At 44.0% G+C, this 21803-nt stretch overlaps 2 protein-coding genes across 2 annotated transcripts in view; both read left to right on the top strand.

Moving 5' to 3' along the window:
- Positions 1–10639: 10639 nt before the first annotated feature.
- The window catches only part of LOC306670939 (carbonyl reductase [NADPH] 3), a 60413-nt gene continuing 49249 nt past the window's right edge, over positions 10640–21803 (top strand). Inside the window, exon 1 of the mRNA XM_079156006.1 lies at positions 10640–10938. The gene's annotated coding sequence lies outside the window, so the exon portion shown is untranslated. The remainder of the gene's footprint in view (positions 10939–21803) is intronic.
- On the top strand, positions 10953–14496 carry CBR1 (carbonyl reductase 1). The gene is made up of 3 exons (XM_079156004.1): positions 10953–11264; positions 12243–12350; positions 13770–14496. The coding sequence occupies exons 1-3, from the start codon at positions 10976–10978 to the stop codon at positions 14204–14206; spliced, it is 834 nt and encodes a 277-aa protein (XP_079012130.1). The 5' UTR covers positions 10953–10975; the 3' UTR covers positions 14207–14496.

The following is a 21803-nucleotide window of genomic DNA, read 5'->3' as shown; positions in this document are numbered from 1 at the left end:
GCCCCAGACCCGCCTTGCGGGAGGATTCCAAGTAATTCTCGTCAGTTCCAGCTCCAGGAGACGGGGCTCCACTTCTGCCCCCCTGCTTCGCTACCGAACTCCTGCAAGTAAAGCGTGGAAGAGGGGCTGGTTGGAACTAACCTGGCAAATACCACCTTGGCCAGGCGGTGGAGGATGACCTTGATACTGCCATTTATCGGTGACGAGCTCTGCTCCTTCTAATGTTGAAGATTGAACACTAGAGAAGCAGCCAAGGCAAGCAGATTAAGCAGGTTTTATTTAAAGGTGATAATACAGACTTCTCGGGAGGAGGAGGGGGGCCATGGCTGATGTTCTAAAGTCCCAACAAGTGAGCGGCACCCTACATCTTTTATAGGTTAAGGTCTCTTGTTCTCCAGTTCTCTCCCCTCTTATCTCTCCTTTCTGCCTAGTGACTAGGCCTGGTTTAGCATTAAGTGAAAAACCATGGGCAGGGGGAGGGCCAAGGTGATTCAGCCAGGCAAGGGCCCAGGAGGCATTAATTAGCAGCTCCATGCTTGCAGTCCTTGATAAAGGCAGGTAAATTTGGTAATCAATGGGCTCCGGAGATCCTTGGCATTCCATTCTTCCAGGGGCAGTCTCCAACTTCCAGAGGCAGATGGCTTCATGGCTTCATTTCCTCTATTTGACCCGATCCCTTATTTCTACACTAACTACCTGTCCTTAATTGTGGCTTCAACATCATCGGGAATAATCACGTGAACAGCATGCTCCTGCTGTATTCCTCCCCAAACCCATAACCCCCTTTCTTCCTTGAAAAAGAAAAAACGAATCCCAGTACACTTGACCAGTACTCCTAAATCATCTTTTCTGTTATGAAAACCAAACTCTGACAAGCTGTCATAAGCCAGAGAAAACCAGAGACACATGACAATTAAATGCAGTGTGATATCCTGAAGGGGATCCTGGAATAGGAAAGGTATATTAGGAAAACGAGCTGAATCCAAATAAGGTGTGGAGCTTAGTTATTGCAGTGGCTTCACTGTCGGTTTATTGTGACAGAACAACATAGTGTTAGGTCATATAGACATGAGCAAGGTCACTGGAAGGGACAGGGAAGATAGGAGCAAACCAAAGGGAGGGATCCCAGAACCTGCTGTCAGAAAGGCTACAACCAGTTGTGGTCAGAATTATTGGTTCTGACTGCAAACAGCACACCCACTCTGTCAAACAGATCTGGGGCATGCTCCCTAAACTGCAATATGTTCAAGATAACCTTAGGCAAACTATCAAATCATTATGTATCATAAATATCATAATATCATTAGCATTGCAATCCCCAATTATTGTAAACATACTGTACAACTAAGAAAACTATGGCAATGTAAGGGGACAAATACCTGAGGATGGTGGGAACAAAAGGTGAAGAAAATCTGTAAAATGAGCCTTCGCCAAAAAGCAATCTGCCTGCAGCCCTGCCTAGTCTGAGGGGTCAGGAAACATCACATTCCTCAACAAACTGGGGGTGGAAGGCCTGGCAGTCAGTGTAGATAGTGAATGATGTTGGTGGAGAGGATGAGGGCTGGTCATCACTGGGATCCGGGTTAGCACTTCCCAACCCAAGGGATTACCCCCGTGCTGCTCCTTCCTGCCCTGAGGCACAGACACAGAAGATTGTGGGGTTCCGGAGATCTATAGAAGAGCAAGACACACCCACTCCCACAGGCACCCAGCTCTGGGCCTCCTCCTCTCCAGAGAAGTCTGCTACCTTGGTCCCACTCTTAAATAAGTGCTTTCTTTGCTTGCCTCTCCGTTCTTCGGTGTTTAATCTTCAACACTGGTGGAACAAGGACCAATTCCAGGTAACAGCAACACAGTGTTTAATTCATGAACTGACACTTTGATCATATTATTTACACCACATGAAGCAAGGTTGCTGAGAAGGATACTCCTGACTTATACTCCTCACTTATGGGAGATATATCTCAGTGGAACGGGAAGAATTCATAACACAAAATTCTTTTTAGTAAATTCTTTAAGGAAGGGTGGTCAGGGGCCTCATGTGCCACATCTATTTCCTGCCACTCTGACATTTGACACGGCTCTGTTGGAGTAGAGGATCTGACACTTGACACGGTCTATTGGAATAGAGGACTCAACACTTGACACGGTTCTGTTGATCATCCTCCCTCTTGGGGGCCACATGCGTGGCATGTCTCCATGTGTAGTTGCTTTTTAATATTAATAATCAATGTATCATTAAAAACATTGGGAAGGGTTTACTGTATTGGGACACAAAATAGTACACAATAAAAATTTAGCAGTAATACATAGATTATAAATATGAAAATAAATAATTGTAGCTGTGCTCAAGTTAAAAGGAGCCTGTGATTGCTTTAGTATAATAATAGATGGAAAAAGAGGCATTCCTCTGAGCTTGGATGCAATGTTTAGCCTTTGTTGCTTTACCAGTTTTAATAGTTGATTCTAGAGATACTTTACATAATAAAAATATTTAGGGTAGTCATAAATATAATTTGTTTTCCTATGTTTACTCTAATTCTTTGAGAATCAAAATAAGATTGCAGTCCACCATTATATGAAAGAGAATAGACTAAATATTAACTGTAAGTTGATTTCTTTGCCCTTTGTTAATAATAGTAAAAACTTTTCACCGTTAAACCCTGGAGTTCATGGTGGGGGTGGTTTCTCAGAAAATCTAGTGACGTGTTTGTTCTGAAGGTTGAAGGCTCGCAGATCATGGTGCCTTCAGTTTAGCTGGGAGACAAGGTTGTTTTGGTCTATGCTGCCATACAGAGGGAAGGTGTACTTTGAGAAGAAGCATAGATTGTACTTTTGAAGGTTTTTCTTATTTTAAACTAACCATAAAATGATATAATCATTACTAAAAAAAAAATCTATAAGAAGACTGGCAGAAAAAATAAAGATTCAGCCTCAGAACACTTGGCGTCTCTGTCTGCTGTTTCTCCACTGTGCCGACACCTCCCATCCACCTAGGACCCCTGACCCCTACTAGGGCTGGACCCCAGCACTCATGTCAAAAGTTATCTAGAATAAATAGTGAATTTTTTTACAGTCAGACATTTTTAAGAAGGTGCGTAAAGGTGGTATCAGGGCTAGGCAGATACCAGGACAGAGCCTTGAGTTAGAAATTTTGTTAGTGTTTGGGAGTTGAGGTGGGGGATCAGGTGGACTTTTCTGGGGAATGCTGGGACAGCTTTTGAGCTCTTGGCCTGAAATTATATAACTGCCTGCCAATCACTTGCCAATCATTAACATAGAGACAAGGGAGGAACTAAACTCAAACCAGATCGAACATGAAAACAGACTGAACCCAAATCCAGGGCTGCTTGCTCTCTTGAGCCAGATCACTCCATGTTCTCTGGACTGTACTTATGTATTCTTAGATAAAACAGTTGTGCTTACACTTTATGTGCTCTGTGTCTCCTGACTGAAATCCAGGGTGGATCTCCTCTTTGAGCCAACCACTCTGCTCTGAGAGTATATTCCTAACTTTTTAAATAAACTTTGCTATACTTTTGCTTTTTTTTTTTTCTTTTTTTTTTTTTTTTTCTTTTTTAGTACTGGGGATAGAACCCAGAGGTGCTTTACCACTGAGCTATAAATCCCCAGCAATCCTCCTGCCTCAGCCTCCTGAGTCCCTGGTATTACAGGCATGTGACACAGTGCCCAGCTATTTTTGCTACTTTTCAAGTCTTCCCGTAAATCTTCCAATAACAGAAGAACACAACAAGATGATCAGAAACAATAGTAGTAAGATGTTAATAGGAGAAACCAAGTTAGGGCATACTTTTAATTCTCTGTATTGCACTTTCAACTTTACACTAAATTAAACTATTATAAACTTAAAACTTCAAAAAAATGTGTGGGCTAGAAACAGATGCTTCCAAACATGGAACTGTTTAAAAAAAAAAAAAAAAAAAAAAACTGATAAAAGCTTTTAAGAGTTTATTTGAACAGAGATTCATGAGTGGGGCAGGACGACCTGGAATTTCTTTTGATTTCCACCTGGAAAGAGTACCAGGAGGCAGCTTTTAGAGGTTGAAAGTGAAAGCAAAGCAACAAAACTGAATTTTAACAATAAAAAATATGCCTTATTTGAACTATTCCCATGGGAAGTCCAAGAAAATACCCATTGACCACTGTCATTGGCTAGCTTGAGTTGTGTGTGTGTGTGTGTGCGCATGCTGCTGGTAATCTCCCCAGGGACTTGCACCTGCACGTGCTCCTATCAACCACTGAGCAACATCCTCAGCCCTCATATTCTTTTACATCTCAGATTTTGGTTTTCATAAGAATCTAGAGCATTAGAGCTACTTCAGTCTAATGGCCTTTCATTTCTTTTCTTTGTTAATTTTTCTTTGTTAGTTGGTTGGCCTACTTAGTTACTGTATTTAACAGATTGAGACTCAGTGATGTCTTTAAAGATCGACCCTTTTTCTGGCTGTCCACATTACCATCCTTGGGGAGTTGGCTATTCCATACACTTTTTGATTTGTTCTCTTATGATCTCAAGGTAATTGCCTCAGCTCTGGGCATCACATACACCTGCCCTCTAGACATCAAGAAAAGTAGCATTGAAATAAGGCCTTTCTTGTAATGAAGAATGAAAATAATGTATGATCGTATTTGCTACATGGGAACTGACAGAGGTTCTCTCCCTGACAGGACTCAGCAAGATTCCTGAGTTAAAATTTGTCCTATAAAAACTACAGACTCTCAGTATAAAAGATTTTGTTCACCCATGCCCCCACCTCAAACAACTTAAACACTAACAAAGTTCCTAATAGCTCAAGGTTCCGTCCCAATAATAAGTCTAGCCCCCACTCCACCTGAAAGCACTTTCCTGAAAATATTAGAAGCTGCAAAAAATTGACTTTATTTTATTTTAGATGACATTTGACATTACGCTCCTGACTATCCTTAAAGAATGAACTAAAAAGAGCTTAGTACGATGAATTCTTCCCCTGTTCCTCTGAGAGTATCTCCCGTGAGTCAGGAATATCCTCCTCAGCAACCTTGCTGCATGCTCTGGAAATAAGAAGGGATGAAAGTCTCTCTCCATGCAGCAGCCAAGGTCCCAGAACTTTGACTCTCACAACTCAGGCACATCTTCCAGCTTAACCGATGGCAAAAAGAAGGGAGGTCCAGAGCCTCCACCCTACTCCTTGGTTTTATTTCTCAGATATTTGAAACCCAGACAAAGTGCTTTGTGCTGGGGTGCCCCAACAAACAAAGCACAGCAAAGACCCAGAGCTGGGGATGTAGCTCAGTGATGGGAGAGACCCTGGGTTCCCCCATGGCACTGGAAAAAAAAACGGACAAACAAAAAACCCAATAGGCAGAATTAACATTGTCAAAATGACCATACTACCAAAAGTGTTATATAGATTTAATGTAATTCCTATTAAAATCCCAATGACATTCTTCATAGTACTAGAAAAAGCAATCATGAATTTCATTTGGAAAAATAAGGGACCCAGAATAGCCAAAGCAATTCTTAGCAAGAAAAGTGAAGCAGGAGGCATCATGATACCAGAACTTAAAACTATACTACAGAGCCATAGTAACAAAAACAGCATGGTATTGGCACCAAAGTGGACATGTAGACCAATGGTACAGAATAGAGGACATAGAGACCAACCCACAAATACAGTTATCTCATACTAGACACAGGCACCAAAAACACGTTGGAAAAAAAATTAGTCTCTTCAACAAATGGTGCTGGGAAAACTGGAAATCCATATGCAGCAAAATAAAATTAAAATCCTATTTTTCACCCTGCATGAAAATCAACTCATAGTACATCAAGGACTTAGGAACTAGAGCAGAAACCCTGCAAATACTAGAAGAAAAAGCAGGCCCAAATCTCCACCATGTCGGCCTAGGACCTGACTTCCTGAACAAGACTCCTAAAGCACAAGAAGTAAAATCAAGAATCAATAAGTGGGATGAAATCAAACTAAAAAGCTTCTTCACAGCAAAGGAATCAATTAATAATGTGAAGTGAGAGCGTACAGAATGGGAGAAAATCTTTACCATATGCACCTCAAATAGAGCATCAATCTCCAAGATATATGAAGAACTCAGAAAACTTAACACCAAAAAACCAAATAACCCAATCAATAAATGGGTTAAGGAACTGAGCAGGCACCTCACAGAAGAAGCAATACAAATTGTCAACAAATATATGAAAAAATGTTCAACATCTCTAGCAATTAGAGAAATGCAAATCAAAACTACACTTAGATTTCATATCATTCCAGTCAGAATGGCAATTATCAAGAATATAAGCAACAATAAGTGTTGGCGAAGATGTGGGGGGAAAGGTACACTCATACATTGCTGGCGGGACTGCAAATTGGTGCAACCACTCTGGAAAGCAGTATGGAGATTCCTCAGAACCCTTGGAATGGTACCACCATTTGACCCAGTTATCCCACTCCTTGGTTTATACCCAAAGGACTTAAAACCAGCATACTACAGTGATGCAGCCACATCAATGTTTATAGCAGCTCAATTTACAATAGCTAAATTATGGAACCAACCGAGATGCCCTTCAACAGATGAATGGACAAAGAAGTTGTGGTATATATACACAATGGAATATTACTCAGTCTTAAAGAAGAATGAAATTATGGCATTTGCAGGTAAATGGATGGAACTGGAGAATATTATGCTAAGCAAAATAAGCCAGTCCCAAAGAACGAAAGGCCAAATGTTTTCTCTGATATGCGGCTGCTAATTCACCATAAGGGCAGGGGGAGAATAGAGGTAATTTGGATTAGACAGAGGGGAATGAAGGGAGGTCTGGGAATAGGAATGATAGTAGAATGAATCAGACATTATTACCCTATGCATGTATGATTTCACGACCTGTATAACTCTACAACATGTACAACCAGAAAAATGAGAAATTATACTCCATTTATGTATGATATGTCAGAATGCAGTCTACTGTCATGTAGAACTAGAACAAATAAAAAATCATTAAAGAAACAAAATTAGGAAGGAAAAAATATATGAAAAATAATTGAGAAAAAAGAATTCAAGATTTAAATGTCACAGAGGAAAAAAGATACAAAATTCTTCAAATAGAGATTAATTTTCAGGATTTCAATTATCATATTTTCCAAAAACAAATGCTCGACGTTTTCCATAGTTAGCTCTGTCAGTCCTTCATGAGTCCTCTCCTGTTCTTAGGCTTGTAAAATGCTTTTCCCAGATTGAAAAGGCAAATGTTATTTATTTTTATAGTTATTTCATGGTTGCATTTATCAATTAATTTTGTTCTGTCTTTGGAAATTATTTAGTGTATGTTTCAGGGTTTACATCCCCCACGCCCAATCATTTCTTCCTTGCCTTAGCACCGATTTTGAATAATTCTCCCATTGCCCCATTAGCTGTTAATGCAACCTTTTTCATATACCAGTGAAACCAAAAGAAAACCTAAATAAAATCTCCACCTCACTTGCTTTGGGTTACCTGCTATTAGTAGGCTTTGAAAATCATGAATTTTGCCAAGCTCAGGGGTGTGCGCCTGTATTCCCAGCAATGGGGGAGGCTCAGACAAGAGAATCACAAGTTCAAAAACAGCCTAGGCAACTTAAAGAGACCTTGCTTCAAAATAAAAAATAAAAAGGTCTGGAGATGTAGCTCAGTGGTAGAGTGTCCCTGGGTTCAAGCCTCAGTGTGGCAAAAAAAAGGGGGGGGACCACTCATTTTGGTGGTCACACAGCTCAGCAATATTATCAGTCTCCCACTTTCCTGTAGGTGACACCTCTTACTAGTAGCCTATAATGAAAACAGTTGCTGAGGTTTCTTTTCAGGGACTTGAAGGCTACTTTTGTCACATTCATTGGCTGTCACTTGGGCCTATGCAAGAGGCCAATGGGATTTTTTTTTTTTTTTTTTTTTTTTTTTTTGCATTGGAGATTAACCACAGAGCTATACACTTTGTCCTTCTTTTGAGACAATTTCTCGCTAAGCTGCTGGGGCCGGCCTGCCTCAGCACCTCAGCTTCTGGATTCACAGGGATTACAGAACTGTGCCACCTCTGCCAGCTTTACTTTGACAAAGCCAGATGGAAACTGCACCCTCCACTCATGCTAATGCCATTACCCGACATCCCGTGAAGAGCCATAAAGTTTGCTTGTGCATGCTCAGACCACTGGTGACTTCAACTCCAATCTCACATTCCCATTCGTCAGACCATCCTCTTCTTTATCCCACAGACATCCCTATCCCCTACTTTGGGAGTGGCAGAACTTGAGACTTGGGTCATCTCTGCACCACAGACAAGTAAATAAGCTCCTTCTCTTTCACCAAAGTTGCCCCAGTGATTGACAGAAAAGCAGGCCTGATTGGGTAACAGCAACTTCTTGTTAATACTTGATGGTTTCTATACGGTATGTTCTGGAGCGTCTAGCCCCCTTGAAATGTCAGTTCTTGTGAGGGGACCAGTTTTAAAAGGATAAACAAACCAGTTTGAAAATCTTGATTCGGGGGGGCCCCTCCGGCACTGCCTTTTTACTCAGCAGGTGCTCTCGGTGTCCCAAGCTCTCACCACGCGCCACCAGTGAGTGGCCCTCCTACCCAGTCTAACGCAACCCACGTCCTTAATTCTTCTGCACTGGCTCACCACACCTACAGAAGCAACTGGCAGCGTGGAGAGGCCCGACCACAGAGGAAACCTACACTCAGGTGAAAAACCACTTAATTATTCCAGGTGACAAAGACAATCCAGAGGGTGCATATCATATGACGCCATCTGTGTAACAAGTTTCCAAGAACAAACCAGAGAAGCGGGGAGCAGGTGCCTGGTTGCCAGGGGACAGACTGGGGTTTGGAGCAAGAGGAGAGTTTGGTTACACAAACGCAGCAACAGAGGTCCTTCTGCCCCTGGAAATGCTTTGTCTTGAGCACGGTCTGTACACAAACTACACATGTGACAAAATTATACAGAACTCACTACACATCCATAATTAAGGACCCAAAACAGAAGAACTCTGAAAATGACTCGTGCATTCTTTTGTTGTCAATATATGTGTGATATCGTACTAGAGTTTGCAGATTGAGGGAAACTGGGTGATCTGTAAGACCTCTATTGTGTTCTTACAACTGCCTGTGACTCTATCATTATCTCAATAAAAAATTCCACTGGAAAAAAGCAAGGGTCTTTGACTTTTTGTTAAGCAACTGACAGGAAAATCACCTTGAAATGGCAACATAATTAGAATCTAAAGCAGCTCCGTGCAAAAGACATTTTTGCAATGATGCGTATACCCTATATCTGCACCGCCCAATACAGTGGCCACTGATACGTGTGAGCACTTCAAATGTGGTGACTGAAACTAAAAATGGAATTTTTTTTTTTTTTTTTTTTTTTGGTACCGGGGATTGAACTCGGGGCAAATCGGCCACTGAACCACATCCCCAGACCTATTTTGTATTTTATTTAGAGACAGGGTCTCACTGAGTTGCTTAGCACCTTGCTTTTTCTGAGGTTGGCTTTGAACTCACGATCTTCCTACTTCAGCTTTCCAAGCCACTGGGATTACAGGTGTACACCACCACCCCCTGCAGAAAAAATGGAATTTTTAATTGCATTAATTGTAATCAATTTCAATTTAGATTTAAATAGCCACTGCAGTTGGTGGTACCTGCGGGACAGGACAGAAATGAAACTCGTTCTAGTCCCCTCTTCCCTAACTGTAAGTAGCAAGGGGTGAGGAAAATTCATTCCCAACCACTGAACCAACTTATAAACTTTCTCAGCACGAGTCCATTACTTCATTTTAAAATGGGGAAAGTTACATCCTGACGTAGGATATGTGAGTGTGTGTGTGTGTGTGTGTGTGTGTGTGTGTGTGCGCGCGTGTAAAGGGCTGTGAGGTGCCCTGGCACCTGTACCCTGCAGCTCTCAGAGCCAGGTAGGATGGTGTTCTTGCAAATACACGGTGAAGTAACTATTTAGTAAATATCTCCCTCCATTCTTGAAAAGAACAGGCAAGTAGCTTTGCTTTCATATACTTAGGGTGAAATCAACAGAAATTTGATGCCAGGAACTTCCTTCCAGTTCATTCCACAACTCTAGTTTGAAAGACTTCCATTGCAGAGATAAAGGGCGGCGGGGCATTCATACAGAAGCCTTTTTTCTGCAAGCACAGCTGGATACCTGGGGGGATGGAAAGCAAACCTCAGCGGACCAGCACTGGAGAGTCAGTACAGATGTAGTCGCATGCCTATCGGAAGGCGACCACCGGCCTGTGGGGCAAGGAAAGAGCCTTTCTTCTTGAATCCTTTCCTTTCCCAGGGCCCTGCACACAGTCTGCTTGGCAACCCGCTCCAAAAATCCTTCAGAACAAAGTCGGAGCCCTCAGCACGTTTCTTAGGGCTGCCTGGGATCTGCCCCTGCCTACCTCTGGGTTCATTCTAACTCCCCCAAACATTCCCCATATTCCACGTATAAAAACCTATCCTAGTTCTTTTTTTTTTTTTTTAATATTTTTTCTTAGTTGTCAATGGATCTTTCATTTTATTTATTTATATGCGGTGCTGAGGGTCGAACCCAAGCCTCACACAAGCCAGGCCAGCGCTTGCCCCTGAGCCACAACCCCAGCCGCCTAGGTCATTGTTTACGCTCCATTAACACCGAAAGTAATGCGACAATAGTGAACAATTCATCAAGTACATGCCAATAAAGACAAGAGAGTTTTGCGAAGATCAAATTGCGAGGCACATCTTAACCTGCAGGACGCAGCCCTTGGCCGGCTCGGCAACCCCGGGCTCCAGGAAAGCCACGCCCCGCGCGGGGCGGGGCTGCTGCTGCGCCTGCGCCGGGCTGCGGGGCTAGCGGCCCGGGCCAGTAACCCGCCCTGCTGCTCTGGCGACCTCTGGGCCCGCATAAATTCTGAGGTCCGCCCGCACACAGGTGTCCGGCGCTGTCCCCGCCATGTCGTCCTGCAGCCGCGTGGCGCTGGTCACCGGAGCCAACAAGGGCATCGGCTTCGCCATCGTGCGCGACCTGTGCCGGCAGTTCTCGGGGGACGTGGTGCTCACAGCGCGTGACGAGGCGCGGGGCCGGGCAGCGGTGCAGCAGCTGCAGGCGGAGGGCCTGAACCCGCGCTTCCACCAGCTGGACATCGACGACCTGCAGAGCATCCGCGCCCTGCGCGACTTCCTGCGCAGGGAGTACGGGGGACTCGATGTGCTGGTCAACAACGCAGGCATCGCCTTTAAGAGTAAGCTGTCGGGGGGGGGGGGGGGGCGAAGCCTGTAGTCCTCGCGGACTACAGCTGGGGGCGTTGGGGGGGGCCCCTCTGGTTCGTGGGTCCAGAAAAGTCTCCGTAGAAAGAAGCAGCGGAGTCTGGGAGCTGCAGGAAAAGCAGAGGCTGGGAAAGTGCAAGCCAAATGGACATTGTGTTTGCCTGGCGGGGACTCATTGGGATCTTTTCTAGGTTTTCTTTACACTGTTTTCCTATGATTGCACATTACAGTAGTTGGGTGGACTTTTGACTAGTTTTGAAATGAAGAATTGCAAAGAATTGACTACACCAATATTGTAAATATGCACCTGGCTATGACCCGGACTACCCCAATAGTGCCATTCTACAAATATAGCAATGTTAGGAAGCCAGGAGATAGATTTTTTTTCTCTTTCCAGATTATTTTATTTTATTTTATTTTTGTTGTAGGGGGACACAATACCTTTATTTTATTTATTTTTTATGTAACAATTTTTAAAATTTATTTACTTTTATTGTAAACAAATGGGATACATGTTGTTTCTCTGTTTGTATTATTTATTTTTATTGTAAACAAATGGGCCTTTATTTTATTTTTATTTGGTGCTGAGTATCAAACCCAGGGCCTCACACATGCTAGGTGAGCACTCTACCACTGAGCCACAACCCCCACCCCTCTTTCCACATTTTTTAACGCTGCATTATAGCTATACATAATGATGGAATTTTTTTGTTACATGTTCAGACAGAACAAAATATGAAAATATAATTTGTTCACTACCACCCTGCAACACTTCCCTCTCCTTCCCTACTTGCCATATACCCTGTTCCCAGCAGATTTGAAGATTGAACAACTCTGCACAATACAAAAGGCTTTACCTGGAGGGTGCTGGATATCCCATGCACTATTTTATTTCTGAGAAGTTCTACTCCATGACTACTTTTATTGACTCCTTTCTCTTTCTTTCTTAAAAGTGGCTGATCCGACCCCCTTTCATATTCAAGCAGAAGTGACAATGAAAACAAATTTTTTTGGTACCCTAGATGTCTGCACAGAGCTACTCCCTCTCATGAAACCCCAAGGTGAGTGGGTGGTGAGCTGGCCTGCCCTCCTGGGATCTCATCTCCTTTGCCCTGCCTCCTTTCCTGCTGCATCTGTGCCTCTGCTTTGCTGGTCTCCACCCTGCCAGGTGCAGCTCTGCTTCCTTCACCTTCTCCAGTGGCTTGCTGCTCTGTCCCACTGCTCTTGCTACCTGGCTTTTGTTATCCTGCAAGTCTCTGTTCAAAGGTCTCCTCGGAGCAGCTCTCACTCTTTCCCTTCCAGTGATAAAGGATTCCATCCTGCGCACCCTCTCTACTGAGTGTACTCATTCAGACTCCTACCAGTTCACTAGACCTGTGCCCACTAAAGCTGTCACCTGCCCCAAACACTCTCAGACCAACTCACACATATTGATCTTCCTGCTTCTCCATAACTTCCTGATACCCCCCAATCTAAAATAGACATTTCCAGAGGATGTCTATCCTTCCCTCTCAATCATCCTGGCCACCCACCAGCATCCTGGTGGGCACCAGGCTCTGCCCCCTCATCACCAAGGCCCATGTGCTAAGAATGTGCCCACTGAGCTGGACATAATGGCACATGCCTGTAATCCCAGTGACTCTGGAAGCTGAGGCAGGAGGGTTGTACGTTCAAGGCCCACCTCAGCAAATTAGCAAGGCCCTAAGCAACTTAGCAAGAACCCGCCTCAAATTTCAAAAAGAAGGTTTGTGATGTGGCTCAGTGGCTAAGTGGCTCAGTGGCTAAGCAACCCTAGGATCCATCCTCAGTATACAGCAAAATAAATAAAAAATATTGTGCCCACTGAGTGTCACCCACATCTCTCTCATCCCAGCCCTAAATGGGCTCTCAGCTGACAAACCACACAGCTGCAAACTCTCCTAAGAGGCCTCCCTTCTTGAGTCGTTTCCTTTCCCAGGGCTCTGCTCAGTGTCTGCTTCTGCAGCTGTGCCAGCCACTCCCAAAACTCCGTCAGGAGAAATTTAGGACCTCAGTGTGGTTCATAGTGATGTGCGTTAACTGCCCTTGTCTACCTCCCGGCTCAGTTCATCTCCCCATCAAAGTGTTCATGCTGTGCACACCACACACTGTCCTGCATCTTCCATTGAAAAGTGCTCTAGCACTTCTCCACTCAGTGTGGGCAGTGAGTGACCCACTTCTCATTACATACACACCAGCAAACAGCCGCCTTTAGAACAGCGAAATGTGTGGCTTAGAGTTTAGGACTTGCATGTACAGCTTCCTCTTAACTTCGGTCCTTATGGGCACTCTGTGCTCCCAGTAGGTTCCTTATGCAACCCCCAAACCTTCCATGTCTATTTCTCCTACAGCTCATACTGGTATCTCTTTTCAAATGGAATTTTTCTGCTCTAAAATCTCAGCAAATTTGGTCTTCACTGTTCTCCCATACCTTCCACATGATGGTTTGGAATGTCTTTTAGGCAGAGTGGTGAACATATCCAGCATGTTGAGTCTGGTGAACCTTAAACGCTGCAGTCCAGAGCTACAGCAGAAGTTTCGAAGTGAGACCATCACGGAGGAGGAGCTGGTGGGGCTCATGAACAAGTTTGTGGAAGACACAAAGAACGGAGTACATCAGAAAGAAGGCTGGCCCAATTCTGCCTATGGAGTGTCCAAGATCGGCGTCACTGTCCTGTCCAGAATCCACGCCTGGAAACTCAGCAAGCAGAGGGGAGGAGACAAGATTCTGCTAAATGCCTGCTGCCCAGGGTGGGTGAGAACTGACATGGCAGGACCCTCAGCCACTAAAAGCCCAGAAGAAGGGGCTGAGACCCCCGTGTATTTGGCCCTTTTGCCCCCAGAGGCAGAGGGGCCTCATGGGCAGTTTGTTGAGGATAAAAAAATTAATCAGTGGTGAGCTCAAGTCAGGCTTCCACCATTGTCCCCATTTTTTGTCCTGTCCTGATGTGACCCAAAGGACATTTATGCTTTCAAAAATATCCTTATGTATATTTTTTTAAAAAATAGGCATCCTTATCAAGTGCTGAGGTCTCACATGCCACAGTTCCAGTAGGGCGCTCACTCAGTCACCACTAATTCTCTGGGGTCTTTTCTGATTCTGTTCTGCAACACGAGGAGAGAAAAGTAAAATTGCTAAAAATAACTAATGAAAATCAGTAGGTGAATAAAGGATTCTTGATAAATGTCCACTCTGCATATTGTTTTCATGCTGAAGCGACTCCATGTCAGGAGCATGGTCAGTGTAAAAGTTAGGTCAAGGGGAGGGACCCAGGATCTCAGGGGTGGTCAGACATAGAGTGAGCCAGGCCTCAGACGCCTTTGCTGTATGGTCCAGTTACAACTGCTCAGGTCTACGGTTCTCAAACAGAGAGACAGGCACACTTAGGAAAGCAAGCATCATAGCTGGATGTGGCCCCTGTACTATGGTTTACCCACCCCTAGGAAAACAGAAACCACCACAAAGGCAAAGGCAGCCGGCCTGGTTTCTTTATAAAGCCTAGGTCACTGTGTGAAAACAACCAGCAGCTCCAGAAAAGTGAGTGGGTCTGCACACATGGTCACTGATGGCTGAGTATTATAGAGACCCCTGGTTGTGAGTGTTTTTATGTAGGAATGAAGTATTAGGGCAACAGCCATACTCCCGTGTTTTCCAAATACAAACAGAAAGGAACAGTATAACAAAATTTTGCAGTTGGAGACCATTGATGGATATCTGGATATCAATTACTATTTTTCCAAATTTTTGTTTATTGTGAGCTTTGAAAACTTGGGGAGGGGAGGGGATGGCTCAGGGGTAGAACACTTGCCTAGCATGGATGCAGACATGGGTTCAAGTCTAGTACCACAAAAATAAATAAAAATCGGAAATAGAAAAGGAAAGCCCTGGATCTGGCACCTTAGCACATGACTCAGCAGACCGACAACATCTTGCTGTGTCTCCTGTACCACAGGCGTGTGCTCTCCGCAGCACCTGGGATCAGGACAGACGTCATCCCTGGTGTTCACTGCCCATCGCCCAGCTGGCTCCAGAGGGCATCGGGAAGTGTCCACTCTTCCTTCCCTCCCACAGCATGGCTCTGTGCCGTCCATGTCTTGAGACTCAGGACTCCTTATCTGCCCCAGGGGTTGCCATGCCTGGGGACCTGAAGAGTGAGCACCCCGAGAACCAGCATCCGCCCTCATTTGAAGAGGGAGGGTTAGTTGCCAGGTTTCACCCTTCAGCAGGATTGTTCGTTTCCTCCTAGGTATTTTGTTTTTATAAACAGACACCAGAAAATCAACAATCTCTAGGTCAAGACTATAGTGTTTCAGGTGCTGGTTTAGAAATGTATAGTTGAAATGCAAAGATAGTTCTCCTCAATACCTTAATAACCTCTGACTTCTTTAAGAGCTTTAAAAACAACATGGTTTCAAATTCAAGTCCCTGAGTGCCTCTGGGGTGCGAGAAAGAGGTATTCCATCACACTGCTGTGATTTATTTCTCAACCTGAAGGGTAAGGTACATGTTGCTAAAATAAAATCTTCAGAAAAATGTAAAATTAAGACTGTCACATAGATACAAAAATAACATTTTTGATAGGTGTGTGCGGTGGTACACACCTGTAGTGCCAGCTGCTTCCGTGCCTTGTGTAGGTGCAAAGCCGGAATCCAAGAATAAGACCAAGACCACATGGGAACACATGAGAACCATTCTGGGGGAGGTGGGGCGGGGGAGAAATCAAGAAAGGAGAGAAAAATTAAATCTCATATTGAATATATCATATGAAGGATTCAGGCAGATGTTATAACCAGCTCATATGAAAAGCTAAAGGGGTACAGATTTATATGGAATAAGGGAAGTTGAACTGCAAATGAAGACAAAAGCTGGTGTTTCCTCACTGGAGAGGAAGTCAGCCAAATCTCTCTTAGATGAGGAGGCAGCACATGCACCTACTGATTGCATACAATTTATAAACATGCAAAATATCTCAGAGTGGCAGAGTCCTAGCCTGGTGCTACAACCCTTCCCTGAAGGGTTTTATGAGCCCAGAAAACACCCAACCCTTAAAAGGAACCACCACACCCAGCCTGTACTAGCAGCTAGACAAACGGGGAGGAAGGAATCACAGGCTGATGGGGCTCTCTTGAGATTTACAATCGCAATCCCAACTGGACAGTGAAGCTGCAAGTGGATGCTACCTCAATCCCAAACACTTAATTTCCCTTTCTGTAATACTACTCTTCTTCCTTCAGGTCTCCCAAACTAATAAAACTTCATAAACATTCCCTCCCTTAGGGGAGCTTTCTGGGAATCAGCTCTACCTGAAGAAACACAAAATTACAAGAAATCTTTTTAAAGATCTTAATTGGCTTTTGTTTCCAATTAGAACAAGACAGCAGGCACTTCATTCCGTAAAGAAGAACGAAGGCTCCCATAAGCTGAGCAAGGCATGTCGGTTTCACAGGAACAAAAGGGTTGAAGAGAGTCAAATTGGTCATTTCAAAGCTGCTTTTTCTTCTTTTTTGTTCTTTGTAGATAAACATGACAGTAGAGTGGATTTTGACATATTATACATACATGGAGTATAACTCCACATTCTGCACAACCTCAAGAATGGAAGGTTACACTCAGAGCTATTTTTCTTACACTGGTTCGGGCAGAGGGGAGCTCCCTGCGCTTCAAGCTCACAACTTGAGGATGAGCAACTCCGTTCTGGTCTGATCATTGGCATTTCCAGTCTCAATGAGCCATTCAGAGGTTTTGGCATCCTCATGATCACGGGTTTGGGGAGTTTCCAGTGTTCCTGCTGAAAAGAAACAATTCATTGTTCAAGACATGCCTTCTTGTGAACATTTCACACTTTTTCAGAGGACACAGTGCACCGGGCAGACTACAGACTGTCAGAGGATCATATCATGAGTTTAAAATATCCATTAACCAGGGTCCCAGTGAGCAAAACCAACTAAAATCAAATGGATCCAAAGAACTAGCCAGATGAGGGTTGACTCATTTTAACCAAGTCACCCGCTCTTCAACTTTTGACACCTGAAGCTACACAAGAATTACTTCATGGGCCACAAAGAGTATCAGCAACTGCACAGGCTCCTTCCTTTTCAGCTAGTAGGTTCAATTCTATTATCTAGTATCCTATCACGGGGTTCCACTAAAAAGAGGAGTGAGAACAAGCTGGTCTAGGAGGCTGTCTACTGGGGGGACCGCTTTACCGGTGGAACAACATTTGCAGAGGGCTGCTGTTAAAGCCAGCCACCGGCTAGACTGAGGGATCTCTTATGTCATGTCAGGAGTTTTATTTGCCATCACAGATCCAACCCTCTGTCAAGTGACCTGAAGAAGCCACTGATCGTGGAAAGCTAATTACAGCATCATCGTACCAAGACTCAGGAAGGAGCAAAGAGAAATGAAGCAGCTCACAGAGGGGAGTCTTCTTTGGACATATTGGGAAAAGCTGTCCCACGGCCTGATGTTGTCACCTCCGCCCTGGTTTGTGGTCTCAATGTCTCGGCTCAAGATGGCGTCAGGGACGTTGTGGAGCTCTCTGGGTGGCTCACACACCAACAAAGACACTTGTCCCTGGAATTCTATGTTGCATTGGCCAGCTTCAACTCCTCGGCCTTCTGGAACAGAGAAGTTCTTGTTCTTAGTGACTCCATGCGGGACATTTATATTGGATAAACCTGAAGAATTCAGGATCCAGTCCAGTCCACAGGCAGGTAACCCCAACTCAAAAACAATGAGCAGAGCCAAGCGCGGTGGCGCATGCCTGAAATCCCAGCAGCTCCAGAGGCTGAGGCAGGAGGATCCTGAGTTCAAAACCAGCCTCAGCAACTTAGTGAGGCCATAAGCAACCTAGTAAGACCCTGTCTCTAACTAAAATATAAAAAGGGCTGGGAATGTGGCTCAGTGGTTAATTACCCCTGGCAATCCCCAGTACCAAAAAAAAAAAAGTACCCAGGATTCATTCAAACCAGGTGCACTAAAGTAACAGACATGAGGACAACTTGAAGAATATATTAAGTTCCCAAGAAGAAGAGACACACCACACTATGCTGGGTCACATGCGGAGGGAAGTACTAGGGTCATTCTGGATCCATAGGGAGGAAAACGTGAATTCTGCTAGAAGGCCAGGTATGCAAGTTTGGGCGAGTTTAAGATTGGATGCTTTAAACAGTTTCAGTGAGCTGTGGGATATGGGGGAGTTTTCAAGTTGTCCATTACCGACTCTGGGGTGACTGAAGGCAGGGTTAAGATGGCCTTTGTTGCAATAGCTGGTCACGTTCTTTGATTTTCTGGCTTTCCAAATGCATTTTTTCCCTTTGACCAACAACCTTAGAGTTTCTTCACTCATACTTGGTGTGCGGGAGTTTGATAAGGAGACTCGTGTGGGTATGGGCTCTGGATATGTTAAGATAGCAAAGATATGCTCATGATAATTTGTTTGCTAGCTCTAAGAATCAAGCTATGCAAGGTGGGGTCTAGACAGGCAGCAAGGCCCCCACGACAGGAAAACATCAAAAAATACAGAAGAATTAAAACATGATTAATACATCACGTTGCACACTGGCGTATAGCTCAGTAATAAAGCACACTCTTAGCATTCACATGGCCTTAGTTTATATCCCTGGTCCACAAAAAAGCAAGTAAAGAAAAATATATATGCGTACACACACATATATACATATATACACACACATACATGTAAATACATATATACACACATTTATTTATATACACACATATAGCATACTGTAGCAACTTTTGGAACTTCTTTTTATTGCTGAATATCTCTCTATGAATATGTCACATGGTGCTTATCTTGTGGTAAATGTTTGAGTTGTTCTACTTTTTGGCTATTATAAATAATTGTGCTAAAAGTCATCTACTTGCTGCTCCAAAAGGCCAATTACTGGAGGACAGGTTATTGGGCAAAGAAAAAAATTATTTGGAAAGTCAGAAAACCAAAGAATATGGCCAGCTATCTCCAACCGAGACATCTAAACCCAGTCTAGGTTTCCAGCTCCTTTTTTCCCAGCGTAAGGGGGACAGCAGGGAATTAAGGTTAGGAATGGATTGATGACTGGATACTTCCAGTGCCAATCCAGTGGTCTGGAACAGGACGCCATGAAACCTCATGGTCGTTTGTGAAGAGGGGTGATTTGAATCATGGTCTGACTCTCATTGGCTGCAGTTGTGCTGGGAGCCGCCTGTGCGAAGGTGCAGGTCAAGATGGCCCAGTTGCCATGGTGATGCTGGCCTGAGGAAACTGTGCAAAGGCTCAGAGTCATCAGTCAAAGCCTTAAGTTCAGACACTGACTCCCAGGGATAGAGGATTCTGAGCAAAACAAGATGACCCTAATGTCTTGCCAGTCCTGCGTTTTTCAGTTTGCCTGCTTTGCTGAAACTTTGCCACAAATAACCTTTTGATGATGAAACCCATATAATAAACATGCTGAGCTAGCTCTGAGTCACTGTTTCTCCATCAGAGAGGAGTGTCCCACCTGGCTCCACCTTTTTCTCTCTCTGTGTGTCTGTCTTTTCTTCATCCCCCATCACCCCTCATCGTTTCTGAATTTACAGCTGTACTGGTTGCAGTAGTCATTAATCTGCTGATCATGATCCCCTGGTAAATCTTCAAAATATCTACTCTTATATGGGCATCTTGAGCTGTGAAGGGGTAAGAGAAATGTCAAGTACATTTAGGGGCAATCGATCTTATACTGATAGTTTCAGATAAACATTCCTTGAATGATTAATCTGTTCACATGCAGAGTTGTAGAAATCTGACCCAGAGTTTAAAGTACAGGTCATTTGACTATGTGACCTCCAAATTAGTGATTTGTAAAGTCAACCAAAAGAAAGAAGAACAATTAAGGTTTCTTTCATGATTACACAGGCATTTGCATACAAGTTCCTCTGTGAACACATTTTCATTTCTCTTGGATGTATGTGTACCTAGGAGTGGACATATTACTGAACCAATGTCTTGCTGCTTATTGCACAAAGCCATTACTAAGAAGGAGAGAGTTGGTGGGAAAGATACCAGGTTGTATTATGATAAGCTTGCGAATGAGGAAAATGACCAGACCATCTCCTGAAGAGAATTTCTTTACCTCTTTGTCCCCTTTTCCTGGACTAATTGACTCTAGGAGTTAATATCTCTACCATTTACAGGATATTTTTCTTTAGAAATTACAATGCTGGACAAATGAGGAAACAATAACTTTACAAGGGACAACTTTACAAAGTAAAGCTATTCTCAAATATGGAGAAGTAAAACAAGTGTTGTAACTATTATCACTGTTACAGAATATTTTATCATGTGATAACTCTGTCTCTCCGTGAGGGGCTGCCACACTGTTTCCCAAAGCTGCTCCATTATGTATTCCCACCAGCAATGAACAAACATTCCAATGAGGGTCATCTTCTCAGCAATAGTTGTCATGGCCTGTCATTTTGACCGTAGCCTCTCTAATGTGTGTGCAGTAGATATCGTTGTCATTTTGATTTTCTTTTCCTTAATGACTAATGATATCTAGCATCTTTTCAGGTCCTCACTGGACATTTAGATATCTTCTTTAGAAAAATAGATATGCAAGTCATTTGTCCATGTTTAAAGGGGTTCTCTTTATATTATTGAGATGTATGAGTTGCTTATGATATTTCAAAATGTGAACAAAAATTAAAAAGCATATTGATTAAGAAAAAAATGAAACAACTCCAAAATGGAGACCAAAACACATGGACTAATCAGAAAGATTATTCTTACATACTGCTTAAAGGGTGGGCATTTAATAAGGCTCCTGCAAACTCGGCAGGTGCATGGATACATGGATATGTTCCAGGGACCATGAGGAATGCAGAATCTGGGCCCTTCCTCAGGGCCTGAGTTCATCTGCATTTAACACATTCCCCAGGTGTTTAGTGTGGGCAATAAAGACTGAGCAGTGCTGGCCCAGGCACCTGTGTGTGGTGTGTACACACAGGGGGTCCAGGGCCCTGGGCTGGCAGGGGAGATCTGCAGCCATCAACACAGAGCTCCTAAGTCTGAGCACACTGCTGCAGCCCCAAGTGTTGACCCATACAGTCAACAGCAAGGGGACAGAGGGATGCCTCCACCCACACAAGCAGCTTTCCCTTAGAAAAGACAGATAAGAGGGATCACACATCGCTACATTCAAATGCCCTCGGTTCCACACAAATCCCATGACCACAACCAACATCAGAAGGCTAGGAAGTGTCATCCACAGCAGGACAGAGCCACACACCTAAAATTCCAATGGCTCTGGGTGCAGGAACACAGGCCCACCGCTCCCCTAAGGAGGCCACCAGGAGCCCCACCAGTGCCCACCAGCAACTCAGAGTCAGCCTCTGGGACAGGCCCACTCACCAGGGCTGCACCTCGGGAACTGCTCCTTGCAGTTTGGAACCGTGAGGGATTAAACCAGGTGCAGCCCTGCCCCCACACTCAGCCTGCAACAGTGGATCCAGAACAGAG

The sequence above is a fragment of the Sciurus vulgaris genome (genome assembly GCF_902686455.1).
Source record: "Sciurus vulgaris genome assembly, chromosome: 10".
Taxonomy (NCBI): Eukaryota; Metazoa; Chordata; class Mammalia; order Rodentia; family Sciuridae; genus Sciurus; species Sciurus vulgaris.
Note: the sequence above shows the minus strand (reverse complement) of the source record. Positions and strands in the feature narration are given on the sequence as shown.

Bases quoted from the DNA above. Each gene is read 5' to 3' on its own strand.
- CBR1 (XM_079156004.1), top strand. From the start codon at position 10,976: ATGTCGTCCTGCAGCCGCGTGGCGCTGGTCACCGGAGCCAACAAGGGC. The intron at 11,265-12,242 runs GTAAGCTGTCGG...CTTTCTTAAAAG, and splicing joins CGCAGGCATCGCCTTTAAGA to TGGCTGATCCGACCCCCTTT. The intron at 12,351-13,769 runs GTGAGTGGGTGG...AATGTCTTTTAG, and splicing joins CCCTCTCATGAAACCCCAAG to GCAGAGTGGTGAACATATCC.